General features: G+C 44.7%; 1 protein-coding gene across 1 annotated transcript in view; it reads left to right on the top strand.

Annotated features, from left to right (window-relative positions):
• LOC141072491 (uncharacterized) overlaps nucleotides 1-13,058 on the top strand; it is a 38,951-nt gene extending 25,893 nt beyond the window's left edge. The window contains exon 7 of the mRNA XM_073559764.1: nucleotides 8,451-13,058. Within this exon, the coding sequence (XP_073415865.1) occupies nucleotides 8,451-9,268 (818 nt within the window). The 3' untranslated portion in view covers nucleotides 9,269-13,058. The remainder of the gene's footprint in view (nucleotides 1-8,450) is intronic.
• Nucleotides 13,059-23,016: the final 9,958 nt, after the last annotated feature.

The raw sequence follows: 23,016 nt of genomic DNA, 5'->3' as shown, positions 1-23,016 counted from the left end.
CTTTACACTTACCTACCCCGCGTTCCCTCGCAGCATCCTGCTCCGGTGCCAGCAACTATATGCTTGTAAGCAGCGCATGGCAGGGACGTCATGTGCTGCTCACAAGCAGAGCACAGCTGCCAGGACTGTGCATGCAAAGATCAGTGAGTATTCATTTCTCTTCAGTAGCGCACAGTGTCAGCCACCGGCTTCCTGCTGCTACCGGCGGTCACGTGTGCCGCTACTTAAGAGAAATGAATATTCATTAATACGCACGGTCCTCAGCGCTGCTTACAAGCATATAGCAGTTGCTGGCACCAGAGCAGGAGGCTGTGAAGGGAGCGTCGGGTAGGTAAGTGTAGTGATTTGGGTTTTTTATTGTTTTCTGATGGGGCCATGCATACCAGGATAGGGATGGGGGTGGGGGCTTCTTATAAGGATGGGGCCATGCATACCAGGACGAGATGGGGCCATGCATACCAGGACGAGATGGTGCCATGCATACCAGGATAGGGACGAGGGGGCCATGTTTATCAGAATGGGGATAAGGGGACCATATATACCTGGATAGGGGATATTCAGTAGAGAATTGACCACATTTTTTGCTTCAATTTTTTTCCTAATTTTCTCAACTGCCCCTATCATTGTTAATATGGAGGGAATCCAATTTAAAAAAAATATGAAATCAGAAAAACAAAGTGCTGCATTGTGGAAATGTAAAGAGTGTTATAACCATAGTGCTCTAGTGCCAAAGGTGCTATACAGAAACCAGTGCAAAAGCGCTGTGTGATAAAGTGCTAATAGTGCAAACACATCATGGGGCATATAACTACAATGGACCTGTAATAAGTATCCGGTACAAAGTGCTGCAGTGCAAAAGTAAAGAAGGATGAAGTGCATGGGCTTGTATCACCGAGATAAACAGTGTGCTGCCAGGGTCCCATGTGCCTGATACTTATTACAGGCCTGCTGCTGCCCAGGGTGTCTGCTGCTGCCCGTCGCCGCTGCCCAGGGTGTCCGAGGCCACCACTGCCTGGGATTTCGGCTGCTGCTGTCCGCCGCCACTGCCCGGGATGTCCGCCGCTGCGGGGGCCTCTGTCGACATTTCTTGAAAGACCAGAGCCCCCTGGAAGTTCCATAGTTTCAGCCTGTGCATGTGGACTCCAGTAAAATGGCCGCCTACGCAGATGGAAATCTCAGCATGGAGATCTCGGAGATGAGATCTCAGCACTGAAATCTCATCTCCCGAGATTTTCGTCTGCGCTTGCGCCGCCTCCCGGCGGCCATGTTACTGGAGTCCAACGCACAGGAGGAAACCACAGAACTGCCGGGGGGTTCTGGCCATTCACAAAATGTCGGCAGAGCCCCTCGCAGCAGCGGACATCACGGGCGGAAGCGAACACCACAGGCAGCAGCAGCGGACATCCCAGGCAGCTGCAGCGGGCAACAGCAGCGCGGTGGCAACGGACACCCCCTCATCCCAGCCTGCAGCTACTTACAGGTAAGTGGTTACCGGTATATCCGCATTGTAAGATGCACCCCCATTTCCCCCACAAATTTGGGGGGAAAAAAGTGTGTCTCGCAAAGCGAAAAATACGATAACTTGGCACTCAACTTAAGGCGTCCATGTATAGTAGGAATGTTTTTATTTGTGCAGTCCGTAAAATAACGTTTCGGCCTACATGGCCTTCCTCAGTCTGACTGCTTAAAATTATTGTGGTAAATATGGAGAACAAACGTGGATCCCCACTGTTGTAAGAAGCACAATGGTGAGCTATTCAGCTCCCAACGTTACGGCCTACATGGCCTTCCTCAGTCTGCGATAAATGATAAATAAAAGCATACAATGACTATGTCCTGCTTACAATGTATGGAAAATCAAAGATGTAGTATAATTTACAAAAAAGATAATGAAATACATTTACATAGTAAGAGACAATTGTACAGAAAAAAATAAAATAATATGTATGGAGAACCAGATGGGAAGACTGAAAGGAAAGAAAAAAATGGATAATGAACCTAATAAATAATAATAATAATTTTATTTCTATAGTGCCGACATATTCCCCAGCACTTTACATTTCGGAGGGGACTTGTACAGACTATAGACATTACAGCATAACAATAATCACATAGATTATAACAAATACCAAGAGGAGTGAGGACCCTGCTCGCAAGCTTACAGTCTATGAGGAAAGAGGTAGACACGAAAGGTGGGTGGTAACAATTGCCCTGATTGTATGGACCAGCCATAATGTTAAGTGTGTAACAGTACAGACACAGAGGGCTAATGGATGCATAAAGCTTGTGGGAACATGATACGGGGAATCTGGTTATGGTAAAACTTTTGGCTGTGCCACACAGGGATAGATTAGGTTAATGTGTTGAGGTGGTAGGCCAGTCTGAATAAATGCATTTTCAGGGCACGTTTAAAATTGTAGGGATTGGGGACTAATCGTATTGACCTGGGAAGTGCATTCCAAAGAATTGATGCAGCACATGTATAGTCTTGGAGATGGGAGTGGAAGAATCTGATTATTGAGGATGCTAACCTCAGGTCATCAGCAGAACGGAGGGCGCGGGTAGGGTGGTAGGCTGAGACGATAGAAGAGATGTAGGGTGGTGCTGACCATGGAGAGCTTTGTGGGTGAGTGTACTAAGTTTGTACTGGATTCTGGAGTGAATGGGTAACCGGTGTACTGACTGGCACAAAGTAGAGGCATCGGTGTAACGATTGGCGAGGAATATGATCCTGGCTGCAGCATTCACGACAGATTGGAGGGGGGAGAGTTTGGTAAGAGGGAGACCGATTAGAAGAGAGTTACAATAGTTCAGACGAGAATGAATAAGAGAAACAGTAAGAGTTTTCACGGAGTCGAAGGAAAGAAAAAGGTTGAATTCTAGAAATGTTTTTGAGGTGCAGATAACAAGAGCGAGCCAGTGATCGGATGTGGGGGGCGAATGAAAGCTCGGAGTCAAGTATGACCCCAAGACAGCGGGCATGTTGCTGGGGAGTAATAGTGGAATCACAAACAGAAATGGCAATGTCGGGTATAGGTGCATTAGTGGAGGGAGGAAACACAAGGAGTTCAGTCTTTGACAGGTTCAGTTTCAGATATAGTGAGGACATGATGTTAGACACAGTGTTTAGACAATCGCTGGTGTTTTCTAAAAAGGCTGGCGTGATGTCAGGAGAAGAAGCGTATAATTGGGTGTCATCAGCATAGAGATGGTAATGAAAACCAAATCTACTGATTGTTTGACCAATAGGGGCACTATACAAAGAGAAGAGGAGGAGGCCTAGAACCAATCCTTGAGGAAGGGAAGATGAGAGGAGGAGGAACCAGCAAAAGATACAGAAAAGGAGCAATCAGAGAGATAGGAGGAGAACCAGGAGAGAACGGTGTCCTTGAGGCCAATGGAACGGAGCATAGTGAGGAGGAGCTGATGATCCACAGTGTCGAACGCTGCAGAGAGATCCAAGAGAATTAGCATGGAGGAATGACCATTAGATTTAGCTGTTAGTAGACCATTAGAGACTTTAGTGAGGGCAGTTTCAGTAGAGTGTAAAGAGCGGAAACTGGATTGGAGAGGGTTGAGAAGAGAGTTATCAGAGAGATAGTCGATAAGACGGGAGTGGACCAGGCGTTCCAGGAGTTTAGAGATGAAGGGAAGATTAGAGACAGGTCTATAGTTAGCGGCACAGTTTTGGTCGAGGGATGGTTTTTTAAGTAATGGCTGTATGATGGCATGCTTAAATGAGGAAGGAAAGATACCGGAAGAGAGAGAGAGGTTAAATATTTTAGTTAGGTGAGAGGTGACAGCAGGGGAAAGGGACTGGAGATGTGATGGAATTGGGTCACTGATGCAAGTGGTTGGGCGAGAAGATGCAAGGAGCCTGCTTACTTCGTCTTTGACTGTTTCAAAATCAGAGAGTGAGCTAGGTGCAGTGGGGGAGGGAGGACAGTGCATGGTATGAGGTGATTGGGAGATAATTTCCTGTCGGATATGGTCAATTTTTTCTTTGAAGTAATTGGCCAGATCGTCAGCTCAAAGCTCTGTGGTTGGGGCCTGCACTCTTGGGTTGAGTAGAGAATGAAAAGTCTCAAAGAGACGTTTAGGGTTATTGGACAGTGAGGTGATGAGGGTGTTGAAATAGGTTTGTTTGGAGAGGTGAAGGGCAGTGTTGTATGTTCTAAGCATAAAATTATAATGGATGAAATCTTCTGGTAGATTGGATTTTCTCCAGACGTTCGGCGCACCTGGAGCACCGCTGCAGGAAACGTGTTTGCAGGGTGCGCCAGGGTTGTTGACGTCTGTGTCCTGTTGTTCTGTATATAGGAGGTGAAATTTCATCCAGGGCACTTTGAAGTTTTTCATTGTAATGCTTCAATGCAGAATCAGGACATGAGAGGGAGGAGATAGGGGCCAATGATGACTGCAAGTTCTTCATAAGTTTCTGGGTGTTAATGGCCTGTATGTTTCTGTAAGTATGGACAGTGGGGGTGACCTGAGCGGGATGGCAGTTCTTGATAGAGAATGAAAGAAGGTTGTGGTCAGAGAGTGGGAGAGGGGAGTTTGCGAAATCATCCACTGCAGAAAGCCGAGAGAAGACCAAGTGTTCGGAGTTTCCGGCTTCATGCGTTGGAGAGTTAGTATGCTCCAAGAGGCCGAAAGAGGAGCTTAGAGATAAAAGGTGAGAAGCAGATGGGGAGAGGGGAAGAGCAATGGGGATGTTGAAATCGCCCATGATGAGGGTGGGGATGTCACAGGAGAGAAAATGTGGAAGCCAGGTGGCAAAATGATCCAGGAACTGATGGGAGGGGCCGGGAGGACGATACATCACTGCCTCTCACATGGAGAAGGGAGTGTAGAGTCTGATGGCCTGGACCTCAAAGTAAGGGAAGACAAGTGAGGGTGCTTGAGGGATAACCTGAAAGGTACATTTTGGTGATGGGAGCAGACCAATGCCTACACCTGCTCCATTGTCTGATCTTGGGGTATGAGAAAAGTCTAGTCCCCCATATGAAAGAGCAGCAGCAGCAGTAGTGTCTGCTGGATTCAAGTTTCAGTAAGAGCCAGAAGGTTAAGAGAATTAGAAAAGAAGAAGTCATGGATGAAGGAGAGTTTGTTACACAGAGAATTCCAAAGGGCACAATTAAGAGAGACAGAAGGCATGCAGGGAACATTAATAAGATTAGAGGGGTTTCTGAGTGTAGCAGTTGGGGAGTTTGACTTACTATAACATGAGGGGCCGGGGTTGGGAGAGATGTCCCCTGCGACTAGGAGGAGGATAGAAAGAGTGAGCAGATGGTTAAGTGATTTGTGAGAGCGTCTCTGATGTTGAATCGTGGGACTGACTGGATCTGTGCAATGTAGCAGTGTGAAGAGAGCATGAGTGCTATACAAAGGAAAGGACTGAGGGGCCGATATGGATGGAGTGTAAAGAGTTAGTGCCAGGCCGGTGGATGTGTATGAATGCAGCGGCCAGGATATAAATTATACAAATGCATATGGTATATATTTGTTGTAATCCAAATATACATGGATAAGATGTATATAAATGTCTTAACTGTCTCCTGCCCTGTCTAACTGCCATGTTATAACTGATTCATACTTTGATCAAATGTACTTCGATTAAATGTGCATAAATACCTCCCCCAAGCTATGTCTGAATATATAGGAGTCTGATGCTTAGATCTGTTTTTTTTTTGCTCTGCTTGTTAACAATCAAACTAATCTAGGACAGCAGGGCCCAGTAAATGTAGTGGTCAGATAAACCAGTGTCCTGGCCTACATGCATCATAAACCATGACTGCTTAAAATTATTGTGGTAAATATGGAGAACAAACGTGGATCCCCACTGGAATATAATATAAGCTCACGTAAGTATGATAAGTAAAAAATAGGATACACATAAAGGAGAAACTAGAGGTATAATAAATTACCTGTTGTAAGAAGCACAATGGTGAGCTATCCAGCTCCCTGTTATAGTAGAATGCTGTATATTAATTCAGGGTGGCATATGGCAGAACCTTGTGAGGCCAATAGTACTAAGATCAAAAAATAATTAGAGATCAGACCAGGAGGTGATTAGTTTGTGGTAATTAAAGTGGTATTATAAGGATACCTGATGTGTTAAGAGCGAGGCTTGTAGTAACGCTCCCTGTTGGGATTCTATACAGAAGACCATTATAAGGTGAGTATAGGGTTAAACACGTATATATAAAAAAGCGAATAGAGGAGCGTTTATACCTGTAATTATAGTAGATTCCGTACAATAGCTCTTTGTGAAGCTAAAGAGAAACGTATCAGAACGTTATAATTCCACTGATACATGTGTGAGACATATAGGTTATATGGACATAGTAATCTATGAAATTCTTACCATGGGTGGTCAGTGGTGACGGGCGTGAGGCTGAACACGGTTTCCACCGCTTGTCACGTCGCAATGTGGAGTCTGAATGCCGGAGGCTAAATAGGAAAGGGGCGGGACTGGAATTACATGTGTCCTGAGCAACTAAAGCGGAAGTGATGTTGGCGTGTGTTCCAAGCACCGGAAGACCCATTGTTTGCGTTCCACAGACAGCAAGTAGTTCTGTGTGCACTACACGTTTCACAAGTGAGAGGGGAGTCGAAAATAAGCTTGTATCTATTAAAATAGCCAGGTTGTGCCCACTAACACTGCGTATTGTATTAAATGAAGCAAATGATAGATGTCAGTGTAAGGTGAGCATATTAGGTTATGGTGAAATGGTATGGAATTAAGAGGATAAGTGTCCTATTTGACCAATGGTACCACACTTGTTAATGTAAAACATTTATTTTTTGCCCGAGTGTGGACTGAAAAAAGTGTTGCCTGTTGTGAGTTCATTTTCCCCTTCACCGTCGACGTCTGATGAACTCCCTCTTCTGGTGAAGGAAGGTAGTGAGGCTGATTACCAAACACCTGATCTGGTAGATGATGACTGGATAACAGGAACTTCTGACTGGATATAAGGCAGCCGACGCCCTTCTGAGTCGCTGGTGATTTCTCTGCTGGATTCTTGGAGACCAGTCTGACTCCTGCTTCCCAAAGATAAGTTTTTGCTCTGCTTTTGAACTTATCAGTTTTGTTTTGTTTACCTTGTTTTTTGGAGTTCAGCCATCCCCGGTCGGGGGTGTGCTGAGTTCCATTTTTGTCTCTGATCAGTTTATCTCTTTGCTCTGTCTTCAGAATTTACCTGAGTGCTGATATAGTCATTTTGAAGTCCTAGCGACTTCAGGGCTTGTTTTTCCTATCAGATGGTTGGGACATTTTTTGGTAGGGTTTTTTACGGATTGCAGACAGCAGCTTTTCTATCCTGTCCTGTTTAGTTAGCTTGGGCCCCATCATTTGCTCAACCTATCTTTCTATCTGTGTTAGTGTTTTCATCTTGCTTCACCGTCATTATATGTTGGGGGCTGCCTATTGCTTTGGGGTCTGCTCTGGGGCAGTTTAGATTTCCCCTTTCTTTCTTTAGGCCTATTTAGTTCTCCGGCTGTGATCGAGGGGTCTAGGGCATCGTAGGAACCCCCCACTGCTACTGTTAGTTGTGGATAGGATCAGGGGTCTGCAATCCGATAGCTACCAACCTCTCCGGTTTTCTGGACTTAGCTTGTATTTTTGTTTTTTCCTACTTCGGTGACTCATTCATAACAGCTGCCTTTCTGAACATTATCACATTGATGGCATTGAAGACATGGGTACGTGCCTTTTTGGGGGGTTTGCAGAAACTCTAATATAACTAAATGACAGAAAACCAGGATAGTAGAAATCCTCATAAAGTGATTCCATTTTATAAATTAATTCACTGAGGGTTATAATCCTTAGGAGGAGTGAATATTTTGACTCCACAGCCACTTTCCAGAAATTAACACGCAGTGGATGTTGGAGAGTGGAAATTACACATTTGCCATTTTATTACCCAGCACATAGTGCCCAGATTGTGCTCCAGGAGACACACACCGCAAATTAAGTGGGTTCTTCTCACTATAATATTGCTCAATACAGGGATCCTAAATGTTGTTTGCGCACACTGCAAGACTCCGAAGTGAGAGTGGATTTTGCTGGATTGGTTTATAGAAACCTTGTTGCTTTTCAACAGCCTTTGAGCCACTAATAGTGTGGGAACCTCTGTTTTTCCATTGACAGATGATGGACCTGAGTGGGGACTTGTTTTTTGTGAGATGAGAATTGGTATTATTTTCGCCTACATAACATTGATTGGTTTCCTTTTTATTCGATATTTGGGAGGCAGAATGTACAAACAGTAGAACACAACACACTACTGGCTCATCCAACAAGGTTTCCTATTAGACTGTGAACTGTCATTGTCTTGATAAAAAAAGTTTTTTACATAGCTTGCCATTTTTATGGACAGTTTAAGTAGAAATGTTCAAAAATATAAAACTGAAGGATATTTTATTAAAAATGTTTTTTATCTTAGCAGATGACTGTACCAGGAGATCAGAAGGACAGCTGACATCTTCAATTTTTAAATCTGATGATCTTGAGATCCTACAAGATACAACGGAAATGAATGCGATTACTCCAGATATATCATCATCCATTCACAGCAAAGATCTGTCATCTGATCCTATGAAACAGGTCCCATCTTCTGATTCATTAGTGACTACTAAGGAAAATCAAAGTCACAAAAGAGACATTAAAAAACAAACTACTCCTAAAGCAAAGAAGTCATTTTCATGTTCAGAATGTGGGAAATGTTTTAACAAGAAATCACATTTTGTTACACACCAGAGAATTCACACAGGAGCTAAATATTTTTCATGTTCAGAATGTGGGAAATGTTTTAGCAATAAATCAGATTGTGTTAGGCACCAGAGAACTCACACAGGAGAGAAGCTTTTTTCATGTTCAGAATGTGGGAAATGTTTTGCACGTAAATCACAATTGGTTACGCACAAGAGCACTCACACAGGGGAGAAGCCTTTTTCCTGTTCAGAATGTGGGAAATGTTTTGCACTTAAATCACATTTTGTTAAGCACCAGAGAATTCACACAGGGGAGAAGCCTTTTTCATGTTCAGAATGTGGGAAATGTTTTAGCAGGAAATCAAATTGTGTTAAGCACCAGAGAACTCACACAGGGGAGAAGCCTTTTTCATGTTCAGAATGTGGGAAATGTTTTAGCATGAAATCAAATTGTGTTAAGCACCAGAGAATCCACACAGGGGAGAAGCCTTTCTCATGTTCAGAATGTGGGAAATGTTTTGCACGTAAGTCACATTTATTCGGACTCCCATGACAGCACCATGAGAGAGGGGATCCGCCCTTTAGGAACAGGAAACCTACAGATACAAAAGGGCGGCACATCTCCCACGCATCAGTTGGTTTCCTGTTCCTGAGGGGACGGGATCCTACAGAAGACCGGATCCCAGGCCGGCCGATACAGGTAGCGAGGGGGTCTCCTACCTCGGCCTGGTGCGGAACTCCTGGAAGACGCCACGGTGGCCCAGGATGGGTGGCATGGCGGTGGCGTATGCAGCAGGGAGCGGCGTCCGGAGGAGGTCCGTCTCCAGGGTAAGGCCGCCGCCGGTGAGTATGTCCCCCCGGGGGCTCCCGGCTCCGGCGGCGCAAGTGCGGTGGTAACGGGGGCCGGCGTGGCTGCGGGGTGCTGGGGCCAGGGAGCACTGCATTCCGGAGCGCCAGGGCGACTTCCGGTCACGTCGGGGTCGCGGTGACGTCAGGGGGCGGACGGATGATGCGCTTCCGGGTTGGCGGCGCCACTGCGCAGGCGCGAGAAACCAAGATGGCGGCGCCCATCGTAAACGCCGATAAGCGTCGGCTCTCCGGCCAGGTGCGGCGCCAGCTGAGGAAAGGGAGCCCTATTAGGGGGGGAGGGGCGCGGCAGGAATACTGCTGTCCGGAGGAGGGGTATATAGGCAAGACCCTGGCAGGGTGCCTTGCCTTAGCCACATTATTGCGAGCAGTAATGGAGAGCGATCAGGAGCAGCAGCAGCAGCGGCAACAGCAACGGCGGCAGCAGCGACAAGCATCACTGCCGCCCCTGGATGACCTTAGGCAGGTCAAGCAGAAAAAGAAAGAGGCCCGTGACAGTAAGGAACGTGCGGGACGAAGTGACCAATCCAGTCATAAAAGCTCCTCTAGGCAGACAGGAGCATCGACTGAGAAGAATCCCCCTCATTCTCCGGTACTTGATTGTGGCACTGGTAAGTGATCTTCGTGAAAGTTCACTCAGTGACGGGACCCCCCTTCTGTGTTTTATTCTAGGGGAAGAAGGCTACAAGTAAAACTAAACACAGGGAGTGCGCACTCTGTGCATGCCCATTACCTGATTCATGCCCCAAAAAATTGTGCCCCCCCTGTATTCAGCAGACAGTGGCGGAAGAGTCGCCCGCGGTAGCGGCGAGTTTAAGGGACATAGTCAGGGCAGAGATGAAAGAAACCCTAAAGTCTTTGTCCCAGCCGGAAAGTCTAAAAGGCGGGGTCCCGGTGGAGTCCGATTCCTCGACAGAATGGAGGAGAAGTAGAGACTCCCAGGCTTCATCTCCCTTGTCTTCCTCAGGAGAAGAGGACTCTGGGCGATTTTGTCTGCCACTTGACCGAGTAGACAAGCTGGTCAAAGCAGTCAGAGGGACAATGGAAGTAGAGGAGCCTAAGCCCCAGTTATCCATGCAGGATGTCATGTTCGGGGGCTGGAGCAGAGAAAGCATAGAGTCTTCCCATTAAATCAGAAGATCCAGGATCTGATCCACAGAGAGTGGAAAAAAACGGATAAAAGAGGGTTGCTACCACCAGCCCTCAAACGCAGATATCCCTTCGATGATCCGGCAGTGAATACTTGGGACAAGGCCCCCAAATTAGATGCAGCCATTGCGAAGGCATCCAAAAAATCCTCGCTACCCTTTGAGGACATGGGATCCCTTAAAGATCCCCTAGACAGGAAGGCAGATACCTTCCTTAAGAATACCTGGGAAATGGCTGCCGGGTCCTTAAGACCAGCAGTGGCATCAACATGCACGGCCAGGTCCATGATGGTCTGGTTGGACCAGTTGGAGTCGCAATTAAAACGGTACGTCGAGACAAACAATTCTTGGGGCCCTACCAACAATCCAAGAGGGAGCAGCCTTCCTAGCAGATGCCTCGGCGGATGCAGTAAGAATGGCCGCCAGGGCAGCAGGTCTCTCTAATGCGGCTCGTAGAGCCCTGTGGTTAAAGTGCTGGCAGGGAGACATTCAGTCCAGGGCGAAGCTCTGTACTATTCCGTGTGAGGGTGAATATTTGTTCGGCGCAGTCCTGGACGAATTGCTTGAGAAGGCTGGGGACGACAAGAAAAAATTCCCAAATCTCTGGTCTGCGTCCTACGGACGTCCATTTGGTAGAAGGAGATTCGATCAGAGGAGAAGGCGCAATTCTTCGCCTATTAGAGACCGTCCCAGATGGGAAGATAGAAGGAGAAGAGGTACGGGCTACATGTTCAGACGCTCGTCGAGAGATCAAAAGAGACAGAATCAATGACTAGTAATTCCCATGGGGGATAGACTATCATCCTTCCTCCCGGCATGGTTACAGATTACAAATAGTGACTGGGTGCGCAAGGTAATATCCACCGGGCTTAGGTTGGAGTTTAACCAGGTCCCGCGGGATACCTTTAGACCAACTCCTTTAAGATCTTCACCCCTCTAACAAGCAGCTTTAGAAGCGGAAGTCTTGAGCCTATGCCAGAAAAACGTCCTGATAGAGGTTCCAGAATCTGAGAGAGGAAGAGGGTTCTACTCTCCCTTATTCCTAATCCAAAAACCTGACAAAACATTTAGAACGATTATTAATTTACGTTTCCTTAATGAGTTTTTGGTTAATCGTACTTTTAAGATGGAATCCATCAATACAACAATAAAAATATTGTTTAAAGGGTGTTTTATGGCAGTCATAGAATTGAAAGATGCGTACTATCATGTACCTATCCATACAGATTTCCAGCAGTTCCTGAGAGTGGCGGTTTCATTAGACGGCACAGTCCGTCATTATCAGTATAGAGCCCTTCCCTTTGGTCTCTCTGCAGCGCCCCGGGTATTTACAAAGGTAGTGGCCGAAGTTATGGCTCATTTACGGGAAGTTGACATCTTGATCGTTCCATATTTAGATGATTTTTTGATTGTGGGAAAATCGGTGGGCCATTGTATATCCCAGATAGAAAGAGCTAAGTCCAGGTTAGAAAACCTCGGATGGATATTAAACTACGAGAAATACCGACTCCAGCACTTAAAGATACAGAAGTTTCTAGGCTTACTATTAAATTCAGAAACTCAGCAGTGTCTGTTGCCATTGGATAAATTGCAAAAGATACAGCAGCAGGTTCTTCGGGCGATTGATAATCCTTCTATGACCCTCAGACAGGCCATGTCCCTGTTAGGCTCTTTAACCTCATGCATCCCAGCAGTCAGGTGGGCACAATTCCATACTAGAGCCCTTCAGAAAGACGTCCTGGTTAATAGCAGGGCCTTGGAAGGCTCCTTACAGGGTCGAGTGTTGCTAAGCCCCTCAGCTGTTAGATCGCTTAGATGGTGGCTCGATGACGAGAACCTAGCCTCAGGGGTGCCCTGGATAACGCAGATAACCCGTATTATAACCACAGACACTAGTCCCTTTGGTTGGGGGGCCCATATGGGGGACATAGTGGTACAGGGACACTGGGATTCTGATGCTGAGATCTCATCCAACCAGAGAGAGCTATTGGCGATAGAGCGGGCAGTCAAAAAACTCATTATGTACCTACAGGGCCATCACGTGAGGATACTCTCGGACAACCAGGTAGCAGTAGCATATGTCAACCACCAAGGTGGAACCCGCTCCGACGCCCTGATGCGGATAACAGAACGTCTCCTTCAGATAGCAGAGGAAATTTTTGTATCTTTAACGGCGCTCCACATCAGAGGAAAGGACAACGTGAAGGCAGACTTTCTAAGCCGCAAGGCTCTAAAGCAAGGAGAATGGGCTTTGAACAGGGATATTTACCACCAGATTGTCCGCAGATGGGGTCAGCCAGAGGTAGACCTCTTTGCCACCAGAGAAAACAGGAAAGAAAAATCGTTCTGCTCTCTGAATCCCAGGGAAAATCCACTGGCAGTGGATGCCCTCCTGATAAGATGGAACTTTTCTCTGGCATACGCCTTCCCGCCATTAAATCTTCTACCTCTGGTAGTAAGGAAGATCAGGGAAGATCGGGCAAGAGTCATATTAATTGCCCCCTTTTGGCCCAGGAGGACCTGGTTCGCATGGTTGAGGACCATGTCGGTATGCGATCCCTGGGTACTGCCGAACCTTCCAGATCTCCTCTACCAGGGGCCAGTCAGCCACCCGCATGTAGCGGGACTCCATTTGACGGCGTGGTGTTTGAGAGGACACTATTAAAGGATAGAGGGTTCTCCAAGAATTTAATTGATACCCTCCTAAAAAGCATGAAACAAACTGCCACTAACATCTATGCTAGGACCTGGAAGCGATTCCTGTCCACCTTTCAGTTTGATGTCAGAGACGGAATTCCCACGAAACATATTCTGGAATTTCTCCAGAAGGGTCTCGAATTGGATCTCTCCACAAGTACATTAAAAGTACAGGTTTCAGCCTTAGGAGCCTTGTTTGCATGTGACATTGCCAATAACTATTGGGTAGCAAGGTTCATTAAAGCGGCGGCTAGATCGAGACCCATACACAAGGACAGATGTGTGCCTTGGGACTTAAACTTAGTCCTTACAGCCATGACAGAAAGTCCGTTTGAACCTTTGGATTCTGCCTCACTAAAGATTATATCTCTTAAGGCAGCATTTCTGGTAGCGATAACATCCGCACGTAGAGTGAGCGACATACAGGCACTTTCCAGATTGCCCCCTTACACAGAGTTCTTACAGGATAGAGTAATCCTAAGGCCAGATCCAGCATACCTTCCCAAGGTAGCATCACAATTTCACAGGACATAAGAGATAGTTCTGCCTTCCTTCCTCCCTAATCCGACCAACCCTAAGGAGCAAAAACTTCAGGCATTAGATATTAGGAGATGCTTACTTAAATATTTAGCAGCCACGGATCCTTGGAAGAAGGAGAATGCATTATTCCTATCCTTCCAAGGTCCCAGGAAAGGTTGTAGGGTATCGAAACGCACATTAGCAAGGTGGATTAGGGAGGCTATCTCTCTTGCCTACACAGCAGGTGGAGGTCCGGCTCCGCAGAACCTGAGGGCGCATTCCACTCGTGCCATGGCATCATCTTGGGCAGAAAGATCTGGAGTGTCAATTGATCAGATATGTAAGGCGGCCACCTGGTCATCTCCTTCCACCTTTTTTAACCACTATCGGTTAGACATGGGTGCCTCCTCAGATCTCACCTTTGGGCTAAGGGTGCTGCAGGCTGTAGTCCCTCCCTAAGTTAGTTTACATCTCATGGTGCTGTCATGGGAGTCCGAATAAAGTATTAAGTTACGTACCGGTAACGGTATTTTTCGGAAGCCCATGACAGCACCCTTAGTTCCCTCCCTTGTTCACATATAGGGGTGCACTCCTTTAGAAGATTGTCCACAATTTACTGTATATGGGAGATGGTATAAAAATATTTCTGATAAATAGGGTAGATAGGTTGTATATATTATATGTTGTGTACTAACCATGGTAGCCTCTCAAGCTCTGTAATCCAACTGATGCGTGGGAGAGGTGCCGCCCTTTTGTATCTGTAGGTTTCCTGTTCCTAAAGGGCGGATCCCCTCTCTCGTGGTGCTGTCATGGGCTTCCGAAAAATACCGTTACCGGTACGTAACTTAATACTTTTGTTACCCACCAAAGAACTCACACAGGAGAGAAGCCTTTTTCCTTTTCAGAATGTGGGAAATGTTTCACCAATAAATCAAATTGTGTTAAGCACCAGAGAACTCACACAGGAGAGAAGCCTTTTTCATGTTTAGAATGTGGGAAATGTTTTAGCAATAAATCAGGCTGTGTTAAGCACAAGAGAACTCACACAGGGGAGAAGCCTTTTTCATGTTTAGAATGTGGGAAATGTTTTAGCAAGAAATCATATTGTGTTAAGCACCAGAACACTCACCCAGGGGAGAAGCCTTTTTCCTGTTAATGTGGGAAATATTTTAACCAGAAAGCGCTTCTTGATCTCCATCAGAGCTGTTACACAGAGAAGCTGCCTTTTTCATTTTCTTAATGTGGGAAATAATTTACTTGGAAATGAACAGTTAATAAACATCAGAGACGTCACATAGGGGAGAAGCCTTTTTTATGTTCATAATGTTGGAATAATTTTAACCAAAATTAAATCTTCTTAAATGGGTTGTCTCTTGTCATTCCTCATGTTTGCTGACAAAAGGATAAAACTAAACTTTATGAATTCCAAATGTAAAACAATACCCATAATTCACCCCCTGAAGGTTAGTTGGAAAGTGATTAATAGAAAAAACATGTACCCCACATCTCAGTATATAGGGTGAGGTGATGTTTACACACTCTCCAAGCGTCTCATTTCTACGGGTTTCATCATCCTCACCAAAGGCGAGACTATTCAGGAGACTATTTAATATTGACCTACTGTATATTCAAGCGAGACTAGACAAAAAAACTAAAATCATGTATCGTGTTATCCGAAACAGTCAGAAAACTAGCCACATATTGGCAGATCCCAGACCTCAAACTATATACTTCGGTTGTTTATAAGCCACTCCAGTGTCAAGAATAGATAGTATGAATTTGAATTTACCAAATGGCTGCAATGAAACAAACAGTGAAAAATTTAAAGGGGTCTGAATACTTTCCATACCCACTGTATCAGTAAAAATAACTCCTCTCTATTAGGTAAAGTGTAAAAGAATTGCACCATTTTCCGATACCCGTCACGTCTCCATTTTTCATGATCTTGGGTTGGGTTTGGGATTATTTTTTGTGTGCCGAGCTGAGGTTTTTAATGGAAACCATTTTGGTGCAGATACGATCTTTTGATCGCCCTTTATTGCATTTTAATGTAATGTTGCAGCGACCAAAAAAAGTAATTCTGCCGTTTTGACATTTTTTCTCGTTACGCCATTTAGCGATCAGGTTAATTCTTTTTTTATATTGATAGATCGGGAGATTCTGAACGCGGCTATAACAAATATGTGTATGTTTGATTTTTTCTTGTTTTATTTTGAAAGGAGCGAAAGAGGGGTGACTTGAACTTTTACATTTTTTTATATTTTTAAAAACTTTTTTTTACTTTTGGCATTGTGAAGACATACAGCATTGTATGTTAATTAACCAGACGACTATTTTTTTTAGCAAAGAAGAATAATAGAATGTTTTCTGTATGGTGGCTTTCAAAGTTAAGTGTTGATATCTAGTTGGTCAAGAAAACAGACTTTTGTTCGTGTAAGCCTGGAATATTGACTTTTATTGTGTGCTTATTCTTAAATCACTACTGATGTTTGCTGATATGCTAATTATGCATTGGGTTATGGAGCCAGTTTGTTGACTTCTAAAGCAGAGAGGGAAAAACTATGTAAATAGTTTAAATAATCAAATAATGCTATAATAATCTCATCTGCATTCTTACCCTTCATGTAAATACTGAGTGAGGGACACTTGTTAAGTCTAAAAATAGGTTACAGGCCTCTGTATAAAGAGACTGAGAGAAACAGCCAGAGAGAGTCTGCCAAGACATCTATACATCCAAAGGACAAGAGACAGGACAGCATCCACAACATCATCACAAGGAACACGGATCTATCATTCTATAGGAAACATCCTAGGGGTTTTCAGCCTTGGTTGGAAGAATACAGATCTGCTCCATTGACCATCACTGAACCATGGCTACATTTGGAGAAGCCAGGTTGTGATCCTCGGATCAACTGGCCTTGTACGTTGTATGGACTCAATGGACTGTCATCTTCCAGCACTTATTGTTACCTCCTCTTTGTGTGCGGGCCACAGGTGTGGTAGCGACCCTGGAAGATGAAGCCAGGTTGTGATCCTCAGATCAACTGGCCTTGTATGGACAGTCATTTTCCTACGCTTGTCATCACCCCCTGTGTGTGTGGGTGCCACAGCTGGTGTAGTGACCCTGGAAGATCTGAAGTCACAGCAGCTATTATCCCAGTGGGTCAGTGGAAGGGGGAGTGTTGTGAACTCATTTTGTGGTCTGCCTCTGGTGAGGGAGCTGGTTGTGCTGACAGAGGAGTTGTGAGTTCTCTTTCCGGGCTCCCTCTGGTGGTGGCAGGAGGTAATGAAGGTGATCTAATTAACAGAGACATGCCACCTGATAATGAGGATAGGACATCTGGAGTCTCGGACTGGATTTAAGACAGCCGACTCCCTATTCCCATGCTGGTGATTTTTTCCTGCCTCCTGAGGTCTTGGTTTCCAGTTCAGTTCCTGCCTTCTCAAGCTAAGTGTTCTCTGCTAATGTTCACATTTGTTTTGGTTTGGTCTATTCAGTTTTTTGTGTGGTCAGCCAGCCCCGGCTGGGGCTGTGCTGAATTTCCATTCTTATGTCACTGTATGTGCCAGTTTGCTTTTTGTCCCTTATTAGATTGGCCTCTTTTTGCTCTGTTCTCAGAATATGCCAGAGTGCTGAAATAGTGTGAGAAGTCTAGTGACTTCAGGGTTTTTTTTGCTGTCAGAAGTGATGGACATTTTTGCAGTGTTTTTTTTGGCTTGATTGCAGACAGTATCTTTCCTTTCCTGTCCTTTCTAGTTAGTGTGGGCCCCATCGTTTGCTCAGTCTATTTTCCTACCTGTGTTTGTGCTTTCATCTTGTCTCACCGTCAATACATGTGTGGGGGCTGTCTATTCCTTTGGGGTCTGCTCTGGGGCAGTGTAGATTTCCCCTTTCTTGCTTTAGGCTTATTTAGTCCTCCGGCTGTGACGAGGCATCAAGAATCATCGTAGGTACGCTCCAGGGCTACTGCTAGTTGTGTAGATAGGATCAGGGGTCTGCAATCTGCTTAGTTACCAAACGCTCTGGTTTTCTGTGACTTAGCTTAGTCTTGTTTTCCTCCTCAGTGACCCATTCATAACAGGGGAGACTGTTATGAATGAGTCACCGGAGGAGGAAAAAACAAAAAGGCAAGCTAAGTCCAGAAAACCGGAGAGGTTGGTAGCTAGCGGATTGCAGACCCCGGATCCTGTTCACAACAACTAACAGTAGCCGTGGAGCGTGCCTACGGTGGTCCTGGACACCTCGTCAAAGCCGGAGAGCTAAATAAGCCTAAAGAAAGAAAGGGGAAATCTAAACTGCCCCAGAGCAGACCCCAAAGCAATAGACAGCCCCCAACATGTATTGTTGGTGAAAAAAGATGAAAACACAAACACAGACAGAAAGATAGGCACAGCAAACGATGGGGCCCAACTAACTAGATAGGACAGGACAGAAAAGATGCTGGCTGCAATCCGCAAAAGCCCTACCAAAAATGTCCCAACACGTCTGATAGGAAAAACGGCCCTGAAGTTGCTAGACTTCAAAATCCCTATATCAGCACTCCGATATATTCTGAGGACAGAGCAAAAGAAATTAAACCGATCAGGGACAAAAATGGAAATTCAGCATAGCCTCAGCCGGGGCTGGCTGAACAAAAAACTAAGTAAATCAGACAAAATCTCATGGAACAATAGCAGAGCAAAACTTAGCTTTAGAAGGCAGGAACTGGACTGGAGGCCAGACCTCAGAGCAGGAGAAATCACCAGCAACCCTACAGGGCGTCGGCTGCCTTATATCCACTCAGAGATTCCAGATGTCCAATCGCAAGCCACCTGTTCAGGTGACAGGTCTCTCCCATCCAAATCAGTTTCACCACCTCCTTTCATCAGCAGAGGGAGTTCATCGGACACCAAAGGTGAACGAGAAAATGAGCTCATAACAATACTCCCTCTTCTTCACATTCTAGAATGCTGCTTGGCTGGCCCCCTTCCAGGTGCAAAAATTAAAGATGTGTCTGACAGGATATCAGGACTCTTCAGACCTACAGATGACTACCCATTCCTGCTACTACATGTGGGGACAAATGACACCGCAAGAAACGACCTGGAAATCATCTGCAGAGACTTTGAAGACTTAGGCAAGAAAGTGAAAGAACTGGGAGCGCAGGTGGTCTTCTCTTCCATCCTCCCAGTGGATGGCCATGGAACAAGGAGGTGGAATAAGATTCTGCAGGTGAACAACTGGCTACGACGATGGTGCCGTCAGCAACGATTTGGATTTCTGGATCACGGAGTGAACTACTTATACGATGGACTACTTGCTAGAGATGGGGTGCACCTTACGAAGACTGGAAAGCATGTATTTGGAAGTCGCCTTGCTACACTTGTAAGGAGAGCTTTAAACTAGAACAACATGGGAAGGGAAGCAAAAGACCAGAAAAAGCCATACACTTGACAAATGCTATTGAGAACTCTGCTATTAGAAGTGGAAAGGAAGAACAAAGACGAAAGAATCTAATTAATAAAAATATTGGAGAAAGAGAAACCAATCACAAACTAAAATGTTTCTATACTAATGCACAAAGCATGGGCAACAAACAAGGAGAATTGGAACTACTAACACAGGAACAGAAATATGATGTAATTGGAATCACTGAAACTTGGTGGAACAATACACATGATTGGAATACAAGACTAGAAGGATACAACTTATTTGCAAGAAACAGACTTGATAAACGAGGAGGGGGTGTCGCATTGTATGTTCGAAACGCGTATATCTGCACAGAGATTGAAGCTTCAGAGACTGGGAGTTCTGTGGAAACTGTTTGGGTAAGAATACAAGGACAGAACAATGGAAAGGACACCATTGTAGGCATTTACTACAGGCCGCCTGTGCAAGCCGAAGATATAGATGAACTCTTTATGCATCAGATGGCCAAGTTATCCAAAAAATATGACATAGTTGTCATGGGAGATTTCAACTATCCAGACATTTGTTGGGAATCTCTCTCAGGCAAAACTAACAGGTCAAGGAAATTCTTATCCTCTCTTGCTGACAACTTTATCTTCCAAAAGGTAAGGGAGAAAACAAGGGGAACTGCTACCTTGGATCTAATCCTTATAAACAGGGATGAAATGGTTGAGGAGGTAAAAGTGGCTGGGACCCTAGGAGGTAGCGACCGTGCTATTTTAGAATTTTGGATTACTAGAGGTGGAAGACCTGTGAAGACTCAGACGTCAAGGTTAGATTTCAGAAAGGCAGATTTTAAGGGATTCAGAAAGAGAATTGGAGGGATCCAATGGCTGGATATCCTTAAAGACAAAAATGTCCAGGAAGGATGGGAAATCTTGAAAAATGAAATTCTCAAAGCACAGTTGTTAACAATTCCGAAAAGAGGGAAGAATAGGAAGCATTTAAGGAAACCAGGATGGATGAACACAGAACTTAAGCACATGCTAAAAAGGAAGAAAAAAATGTTTATAAAATGGAAAGAGGGAGGCATATCTAAAGAAGAATATAATGCTGTCTGCAGAACCTGCATGGCACAAATCAGATTAACTAAAGCTGAAAATGAACTGAGGCTTGCAAGAGATGTCAAAAGCAATAATAAAGGATTTTGGGGATATGTCAAAAGTAAAAGAAAAGTCAAAGATGCTATAGGATTTTTACAGGATGAAAATGATGAAATGGTAAGACAGGATGTTGAGAAGGCTGAACTTTTAAATTCCTATTTTGCATCTGTTTTCTCTCAGAAAGGAAATGCAACATCAACTGTTATTCACTGTCCTATTAAGGGAATAGAAGAATTCAGGATATCTATAAACAGAAAGATAGTGAGGAAACACTTAGCTAACCTAAATGAATTCAAGTCTCCAGGTCCAGATGAATTACACCCCAGAGTACTGAAGGAGATAGCAGAAGAAATTTTTGAAACCCTCTCCATAATCTTTGAAAATTCTTGGAGAACAGGAGAAGTGCCAGAAGACTGGAGAAGAGCAAATGTTGTTCCTATCTTCAAAAAGGGGAAGAAGGTGGACCCAGGCAACTATAGGCCGGTGAGTCTGACTTCTATACCAGGAAAGATCTTTGAACAAATTATTAAACAACATGTATGTCAATACCTGGATAAGAATGAAGTGATTAAACAGAGTCAGCATGGGTTTCTAACTAATAAGTCATGTCAGACTAACTTAATTTCCTTTTATGACGGTATCACTGATTGGGTGGATCAAGGAAATGCTGTAGATATAGTATATCTTGACTTCAGCAAAGCATTTGACAAAGTCTCTCATACAATCCTTATTGAAAAAATGACTAAGTATGGAATGGACAAGGCAACTGTGAGGTGGATTCATAACTGGCTTAGTGATCGGACCCAAAGAGTGGTCGTAAATGGCTGCACATCCAGTTGGAAGAATGTCTCAAGTGGGGTACCACAGGGCTCTGTCCTGGGCCCTGTATTGTTCAACATCTTTATCAACGATTTAGATGAAGGAATTGAGGGTAAACTGATTAAATTTGCTGATGACACAAAGCTAGGAGGGATAGCTAATACTAGAGAAGAGAGAGAGAGGATTCAAAAAGATTTAAATAAACTGGAGAAGTGGGCAGCAACTAACAGAATGGTTTTTAACAGGGAGAAATGCAAAGTACTACATCTGGGCAATAAAAATGAAAAAAGCATATATAGAATGGGAGGAATAGGGCTAAGTGACAGCACATGTGAAAAAGACTTGGGTATACTAATAGATCACAGACTGAATATGAGTCAACAGTGTGATGCAGCAGCAAAAAAGGCAAATGCAATTCTAGGATGTATTAACAGAAGCATACAGTCTAGATCACGTGAAGTCATTATTTCCCTCTACTCCTCTTTGGTCAGACCTCATCTGGAATATTGTGTCCAGTTTTGGGCACCACATTTTAAAAAAGACATCAACAAACTGGAGCAAGTTCAGAAAAGAGCGACCAGAATGGTGACCGGTCTGCAAACCCTGTCTTATGAGGAAAGGTTGCAGGATTTGGGAATGTTTAGTTTGCAAAAGAGAAGACTGAGAGGAGACTTAATAGCTGTCTACAAATATCTAAAGGGCTGTCACATTGTAGAAGGATCAACTTTATTCTCATTTGCACAAGGAAAGACTAGAAGCAATGGGATGAAACTGAATGGGAAGAGACACAGATTAGATATTAGAAAAAACTTTTTGACAGTTAGAGTGATCAATGAGTGGAACAGGCTGCCACGAGAAGTGGTGAGTTCTCCTTCAATGGAAGTCTTCAAACAGAGGCTGGACAGACATCTGACTGGGATGATTTAGCGAATCCTGCTTTGAGCAGGGGGTTGGACCAGATGGCCCAGGAGGTCCCTTCCAACTCTACGATTCTATGATTCTATGATTCTATGATTCTATGATTCCCTGTTTCCAAGCCAAGAGATTCAGAGAAGAGAAGTAGAGATGTCTCCTATCCAGGGCTCTCTGACTGCCTGGGCAATTAGGCAGGTGGTGAAGAGACAGATGGTTGCTCTTCAGTGCCTGGCCCTGAGAGGATGTGGAAGTAATTGAAGTCGATGCGTTAGCTGCCATCCATCCGACAACGGCTTCAATTTGTTCATCCCGCAGCAGTGGGGTACGGCGAGGTCCTACAAAGCTGCGCATAAAGGACTGTTCCCTGGTAAAACTGGGGGATGCTGAGTCACTGGTGCCAGCATCAGGCACAGAATCCCCACGTCCTCTCCCTGCTGAAACTCCACGCCCACCTGCCTTACTCCCTGCCTTCTTCATCTTGGTAGACTGATAAAGAAAGGCAGAAAAATACAAGGGAGGGGCTTAGTGTGCTTATTCCTGAACAGCTGCTAACAGGTATAAGAAACACTAATATTATAAAGTGTGCGGACTACACTTTAATATGAGCTAATGTGGCCTAAACAACTGTCAAGTGGAGTGTTTAGTGAACTTTACGTGTTTTTTTTTTCAAAAAGGATGTGACCAAAGATGTGAAAGCGACAGTATCACAAACTTTTTGGAGCTATTACAATGCAGGAAGGTAACCTACAATGCAATAGATGAGGCTCCAAAAAATAGGCTAATA

This window comes from Dendrobates tinctorius, unplaced genomic scaffold (assembly GCF_039654945.1).
Source record: "Dendrobates tinctorius isolate UK_male_01 unplaced genomic scaffold, ASM3965494v1 ptg000274l, whole genome shotgun sequence".
Taxonomy (NCBI): Eukaryota; Metazoa; Chordata; class Amphibia; order Anura; family Dendrobatidae; genus Dendrobates; species Dendrobates tinctorius.
The sequence above is the reverse complement of the archived record's forward strand: the minus strand, read 5'-3'. Positions and strand labels throughout refer to the sequence as shown.